The following is a 7303-nucleotide window of genomic DNA, read 5'->3' as shown; positions in this document are numbered from 1 at the left end:
GAGTGCTCAGGTGCAGAGGAGCCTGGGAGGGGACAGGATGAGCCCAGTCACAGCCGTCCGTGGACGCCTGGACCAGCCCACACTACCAACCAATAGTATATAGAGGCCCCCATTCTGCTCAGGATTCCCTTTACCCTCACAGTCACCCAAGCCACACTGCACCCACGCTTTACTGCGTAACCTGGAAACAGGCACAGAGACACTGAGACACCTGCCCAAGGTCACACGGCATGACAGGAGTGAGGGCTGAATTTGAGCCCCCTCGTCAGCCTCCATAACCTGAAGGCTGGAGCTTGTTAAACAGTCTTATGGAATTTTCTTTCTCTCTTCAACTCATAAGAAATGATGATTATGGGGCTTCCCTGGTGGCTCAATGGTAAAGAATCTACCTGCCAAAGCAGGAGACCTGGGTTTGATCCCTGATCCAGGAAGATCCCACATGCCACGGAGCAACTAAGCCTGTGTACCACAATTAATCAGCCTGTGCTCTGGAGCCTAGGAATTGGCAATTACGGAGCCTGTGTGCTGCGACTACTAAAGAGCCTGTGTTCTGCAACAAAAGCCACCACAATGAGAAGCCTGCACAACTGCTCGCCACAACCACAGAAAAGCCTGCACAGCCCCGAAGAGCTAGCACAGCCAAAAATAAAGAAAGAAAATTATACTTAAATAAACCTTAAAAAAAAAAATGATGGTTGTGGACAGGAAGACAACCACTGTTCTAAGCAGTGACAGGCCAGCCCAGGGAGGTCAGCCCAGCTCCTGTGCCCCTCCCCAGCTCCACCCTCAAACCCATCAATCAGGCTGGGGCTGCACCCACCTGGACGAGGGGACCTGCCACCCCGCATCTCAGATGCTTGAGGGGAGGGTGCTCCACTCCAGCCTGGCCGCTCAGGGATGGTTCCGACTTGGGGGAAAGAGAAATTGCCAGGGTCAACATGGGATGGACAGCAAGACCCTCCCCTGCCCCAGGGTGAAGACACCCAGTCCCACTCAGAGGCTGGTCTCCCAGCAGTATATAGGCTCACCCTGGGGAGACGGTGTGTAGGGCCGGCCCCCACCCAGGGACAGCTTCCTGGCCAGGGCGGCTCCGTGCTCAGCGTGGGACGGGGGTGATGGGCTGGCCCGTGCAAAGCCCAAAGGACTGGTGCTGCCTGACCTGCGGATGGCAGAGGACCTGGGGACAAGCGGTACAAGGTGTGAGGTCCCCAGCCACGCTCGGCAAGGGCCACGAGCATGCCATGTGTCTGTCCCCCTCCATTCAAATAATGGGCTTCGCCAGGAGCCAAAACCAGCTGGGCGTCCCCAGTCCCTGCCAGGGTGACTGCCAACTCAGAGGGGCTTCCGGGAATTAATTTGAAAAGTACCCCTTCCCACTCTCTTTTGGAACTTAACACAAATCACCATCAGTTTTATAAACACAAGCAGTCACCGTACAGCTAGAGTGCCAGAATGTCCACGAGGCAAGTGGTGGCACTGATGGTTAAGCAGTGTGCAGCCTGCACAACCGCACTTGAGAGATGGCCCTGCACCACCCAAGTGGGGTTCTTACCACAAACGAGTCTGGCCAGTGGGGGGGCCCTGCACTCACCGCGCTGTCTGGTACTGGGTGGGTGACTGCAGGTTCTGCTCAATGCGCTGGTAGTTCTGCACCTGCGTGGGGACTGGGATGGGGACAGAGGCCCCACATCTGCTGCTGGAGAACGTGCCAGTCCGGCTGTGGTGGGCAAAGAGAGGTCAGGGTCACTGCAGGGCGGGGCACTGGGCTGAACCCCAGGCCCAATATCCCGGGGCAGAGGCCACTCCAGCCACCTGCTTCCCTGTCTCCGCACACGGCCACTACTGCTTCCAGGGGGTATCAGGGACTGTCTGTGGGCACTCCCTCCCCACTACTCTACACTCAGGTGGCTTCTGGTTGGGACCAGCCAGTAGGAAGGGGACAGAGGACAGTGACTGGGCTGCTCCTGTGGGCTCTGGGCATCCCTGCCCCCTTGGCCCTACAAGCTCGGGGAGCGGGGCTGATGACACAGGTCTCTGGCAGTTCCCCCAGCCCCCACCTTGCATCCTTCCCACCACAAACCCTCCCTTCTGCTGGACCACCCATGAGGGGCCTGGCAACCTGCCCAGCCTCTGGACATGACTGCTTCCTGCATGGCCCGGCTTGGTGCTGGCGTGCTGTGATGCCAAGGGAAGCCTAGGTGGCCCCTGCCCCACTTACCCTGAGGGGCTAAGGGAGCTGCCGCAGGGCGGGGAAGGAGACGGGGTCCGGCCACGGCTGTCCAGGCCTGTGGAGGCCGCCAGCGAGCTCCTGCGGACAGAGCAACAGGCAGTCCCCACTCAGGACAAACGTGCACACGGACTCTGGCATCACCCTCGGGACCCCATCCTGCACTGGGCACAGGAGACCTGGCCCTGCCCAAACTCTGACCCGGAGGGTCGAAAGATAACCTAAGAGCAGGCACTGCCCTCCCCCCAGAACAGGGGGCAAGGGGCACGGGGCTAGGGGATGCTTACCCACTGCACATCAGGCTGTCTGGGGGCGGCTTGGCACCTGCTGCCTCAGCCACCAGGTCACCTGTGGACAGGAGATGAGTCAGGCCAGACCCAGACACCTCCTCCTGGGGTGGTGGGGGCCATGCAGGGCCCAGCACTCTCCTGTCCCTGTTGTGGCACTCACACTGCCACCTCCCTTTGCCTGTCTGGACTCAGGGCTCTAAAGGAGACCCTGGTACCTCCCCTGCCCAGCAGCCTTGAGCCAACCTCAGGCCGGGTGTCCACACCTCCCAATCTGGGTCTGCCCCTCCTCCCGGATCTTCAGGTTCCCCCCTTCCCTCCTGCTGTCCTCCTTGCAATGCCCTCGGCTGGGTACCAGGCCCCTCCTCTGCATCAGAGCCAAGCTGACAGGCTCAGGGTGCCCCACTGGACACCAGGGCTGGCTCCCACCCAGCCCCATCTGCTGGTCTCGGTGGCCAGGGCCAGCGAGAGACGCACCAGCATCTAGAGTCAGGAGAGGAACTCAGGACCCCAGGACAGAGCTTTGGAAGGGTTGTGGGGCATAGGCTACAACTCAGATACAGATGGGCAGGTGCTCTGGACGCTCTGGACACTCGGGGGCACAAGGCCTGTGTGTGGCCAAAGGCAGGACTCAGCTCTGACTCAATGACCAACCACATATGGGGTGGGAGCTTCCAAGTCCCTTCTTAGGGGTGTATCTGGCACATCTGCAGTGAGCCCCCTGCCCACCCTGTGGGGGGCCCCTTACCTGGAAACTGGGCCGGGACCATGACAAAGTCGTCGGTGTCGCAGGATGAGTCCTTGCTGCTGCCGCCTGAGTCCCGGGAGCCCTGCAGGAAGCCAGCAGCCTCGGCCGGGGAGGTCAGGGTCTTCTGGAGCTCCTGCTGCATCTCCCCCAGGGACTGGGGGTCAGAGGGGAGCCCGCTGAGACTCAGGCCCAGGGCCTGGGGAAAGCAGGGCTGCTGGGGACGAGGCCAGGGCTCTGCATGATCTTCTCCCCAACGGGTCACGCTCGCCTGTGACTTCCCCACAAGGACAGTCATCTCACAGAGCCACCTGCCCCCCAGGGTGAGGAGGCGCTTCACTCCCACAAGCTCCAGGGAGACCCCCTTCCAGGTGACCCTCCACTTCTCCCTCCGTCCTGTGAAGGGTCGTACAGCCTGGCACGCTGGGGACGTGTACAGGGGGCAAGGCTGCCTGTGCACAAGCCCTGTGCCACGCTCAGCAGACGGGGCACCAGAGAGCTGTTTTCTCCGCCACCAGTCCAGCCCTGGTCCCTGCCTAGCAGGACGGACGGATGGACAGGTGGAGGCTCAAGTCCCAGCACCCCCAACCCCGCGCACAACCTTGGCAGACCTCACCCCACCCCTGTACTGGGAACATGGGCTGCAAGGATCGGATCCCAGGACACAGGGACCCCTGCACACAATCCTCCCTGGGGCCCCTGTCCGTGTCCACCCATGCACAAGAACGTTCAGAGCTGATGCAGTCCTGAACCCGCTGACGGCCATCAGGTCAGCCTCCGGGACACAACCGGGGAGGGGGCCCTGAAAGGGGACTTCACCCACTTCTACCGCTCCACGTCCACAAGCAGAATGTGTAAGTCTGGTGTCATCTGACCAGACAACACTGCAGAAATAAACGTGGGGGCCTGGGTAGGACAGAAGCCCCAACAGGGTTCCTGCAGCTGTCTACATGCCCCAAAGCCGAGGGGAGAGGAGCCCGTAGCCCCGACCCTGCGTGTGACTCACCGGTGGGGAAGCCAGGTGTGAGGTGGAGCTGCTGCTAGAGCTGCCCCCAGACCCCGAGCTCGGGTACGAGGGCACGGGCACAGGAGGGGCTGGGGGAGGGTGTGGGTCAGCGCATGTCAGCACGGGATGTTGCCGGGCCCTGCACACTCCCACCCTGCCCATGACAACCCCACACCCTCCAGGAAGCCAGGGAGAAGACCTGTGCGAGGCCCCTGCCCCCACCTCCCCAATCCCGCTGCACCAAGTCAGCTGAGCTCAAGCCCACTCCATGGCCTGGGGGTCCCTAGGGACTACAGGCTGGAGCAGGACTGGGGAGCTGGAAGTGGGGGTGGGGTTGGAAGCCCATGGGGAGAAGGGAGGCACAGGAGTCCTAGAACCCTCAGGGGACTCACACTTCTTCACAGTGGCACTGGCATCCAGAAAGGGGTGATGGAAAAACTCATCTGCAAGAGAAAAGTTGGGGCAGGGCTCAGGAGGGTCTGACAACAGAACTCCCAGGGTGAAGGCTGGGCCCCCACCATCCCTTCCTGTGGGCCTGAGCTCCAGCAGGCTCTGGCCCCTGTCCTGGCTGCCTCACGCCAGGCACGGGGGGAGACAGAGCCCCAGCTGGCAGCTCTTGAACACATCTGGCACCCCCAGTGTGGTCCAGGCTGGGCTCCACCCACCCTTCCGACAGTTCCCAGCAACGCTGCCTATTGCACAAGTGGGGGTTTTTCTATCTGTGCAGCTGGGAAAGGAGCTGTGGGAATGGGGAAACCCGCTCACTGTGGCCACAGGGGCCCTGGAAGCTGGGGGTGCAGGATGAGGGGTGCAAGGCTGAGAGCTAGAAGGGCCCCTGTCCCCCAGGCCTGTCAGAAGGAGTAGGGGGCCGAGCGGCCGGCACTCACCAAAGTCCATGCGGTCTTTGTGGTTGCGCTGAAGCAGAGCCAGGAGCAGCTGTCTCAGCGGGGCTGAGGTCTCCCGGGGGATGCTGGGGGCACAGAGCACAGCGTTGACAGGGCAGCCTGATCGGGGCAGTGAGGAAGCAGGCAGGGGTCTGCCGCCAGGGGAGGGGCACTCACGTGGGGACCAGCGTCTTGTTCTTCTCGTAGAAGAGGCGGAGGTCCTGGGGACTGCTGGCCTGGAAGGCAGGGAGGGGTGAGGAGTGAGCGCCCGCTCCACTTGGCCACCGCCCACTCTGCACCTGACCCCGAGAGATCCACGGTCCAGCGCCGCCAGCCTGCCTGCCTGAACACTGAGGGCCCTCCCACGCATCCAAAGAAGGAGTGCCCCTCTCCCCACTCAGGCTGTGGAATCGCGGGGACCGCACAAAGGCGGAGGCTGGGGGCGCCCAGAGGAGGTTGCTGGGCCTTCCACCCACCTGCTGTGGATGACTTCTGGGTAACTGCTGCAACTGGTTGTTTGCTTCTTGAAATTGAAAAGTAGCCAATGTGCCAGCTCCAGAAGAGGGCCCTAGAGTAAGTTTGCTCCACAAGTGGGCCCTGCCTCCCTTGATAACACATGGCTGGCACATGCGTGTTCATTAATCATTCACTGAGCCCTGCTATGTGCCAGGCACTGTTCCAGGCACGAGGGTACAACGTTCCCAAGGCTGACATGCCAGCCAGGGACAGCCCTGTGCTTGCCTACATGGGGAAAACAGTAGGCAGGGAGGGGTGGAGGGAGCTGGGGGTGGAGGCTGGCCTAGGTCACTGGGCAGGCACAGAGGCTCTGGGGCAAGCTGGTGGCAAAGGAGAGCTGCGAGGTCAGGCCATGGAGTCACTGCAGGACGCGTGTGTTTGTGGGGTGGGCTCAGACGCACGGGCCCTCTAGGGTCCAGCGCAGGACAGGCCACTGCCTTCCAAATGTAGGGTACACCCCAGAGTTTGGGGTCCTGGTATCAATGTCCTGGCTCACTTCGGCACTGGAATGGGTAGGAGGGAGGCCGTGACACTTGGTTCAGACATACACATGGACAAACACAGGAGTGCTCCAGAACCAGTGGAGACTCCGGCCTTGGCTCTAAGCAGGATAGAGCCCTGAAGTGACTGCACAGTGGGAAGCTGGGTGATCATGTCATGCAAGTGGAGGGGAGGCTGCAGGACTTTAACGACCCACGACTATGGCAGGCTGCAGAGACGAGCACGCGCACACCTGTAGCAGACCCCTCTGCCCTGGGCCCTCACCTGGAACGGTGCCTTCCCTGTCAGGCACTGGTACACGATGGTGCCGATGCTCCACAGGTCTGCCTTCCCGTCATAGTGCTGGGACATGATGACTTCTGGGGCCTGCGGGGCGTACAAGTTTGTGTGGTGAGCATGGACACTGAACTGTGCTGACCAAGGCCTGCCTCCAGCCAGGCATCAGCCAATCAGGACAGACACCAGCCAGGGGCCACCCAGTCACACAGACACCAGCCAGGTGTCAAACGCCATAGACATGGTGGGGAACAAATGGTATATCCATGTCGGCTGCCACCCAAGGTGAGACCACAGGATGGGGCTCAGCTCTGGACACGGGAGGGGACCCTGCTCCCGTGTGGATGGAGGCCCCCTTTGACAGGGCAATGCAGCAGGGGCTGGGGGTAGCCACCTACCATGTACATGGGGGAGCCACAAAGCGTGGCTGCCATCATGTTGCTCTGCAGGTACCGGGCGAAGCCGAAGTCGGCTGCAGGCAAGGAGAGATGTGTGAGGGGGGGCGGCTGAGGCCCCTGGGGCCCCCGGGCCGCAGCCACCCCGCCTCACCAATCTTGACCCGGATGTTGTTGGGGTTGGCGCGGCGCCCGCCGGGGTTGGACAGCAGGATGTTCTGGGGCTTCAGGTCCCGGTGGATGATGCCCTTGCTGTGCAGGAGCCGCATGGCGCCCGCGATCTGCTGCAGGAAGAGCCGGATGGTGTCCTCGCTTAGTGTGCGCATGGCTGCAAAGGGGAAGGGGTTCAGGTGGGCACAGCTCACCCGGGCACCCAGAGTGAGGGGCCTCCTACTCCTCCTACTGCTCCCTGCGGCCTCTGAACCCACCCTTCGCACCACCTGACCCTGAGCTGCTCCAGTGTGCC

General features: G+C 61.9%; 1 protein-coding gene across 1 annotated transcript in view; it reads right to left on the bottom strand.

The window, feature by feature from the left end:
• Positions 1-7303, bottom strand: part of ULK1 (unc-51 like autophagy activating kinase 1) — a 23145-nt gene that overhangs the window by 6113 nt on the left and 9729 nt on the right. Inside the window, 14 exon segments of the mRNA XM_010852521.1 lie at positions 7-22; positions 821-907; positions 1029-1177; positions 1592-1717; positions 2219-2308; positions 2515-2575; positions 3263-3416; positions 4266-4354; positions 4658-4708; positions 5153-5235; positions 5327-5385; positions 6431-6532; positions 6841-6914; positions 6992-7165. Coding sequence (XP_010850823.1) covers positions 7-22; positions 821-907; positions 1029-1177; positions 1592-1717; positions 2219-2308; positions 2515-2575; positions 3263-3416; positions 4266-4354; positions 4658-4708; positions 5153-5235; positions 5327-5385; positions 6431-6532; positions 6841-6914; positions 6992-7165 — 1315 coding nt within the window.

The sequence above is a fragment of the Bison bison genome, unplaced genomic scaffold, assembly GCF_000754665.1.
Source record: "Bison bison bison isolate TAMUID 2011002044 unplaced genomic scaffold, Bison_UMD1.0 scf7180017864312, whole genome shotgun sequence".
Classification (NCBI taxonomy): domain Eukaryota; kingdom Metazoa; phylum Chordata; class Mammalia; order Artiodactyla; family Bovidae; genus Bison; species Bison bison.
The sequence above is the reverse complement of the archived record's forward strand: the minus strand, read 5'-3'. Positions and strand labels throughout refer to the sequence as shown.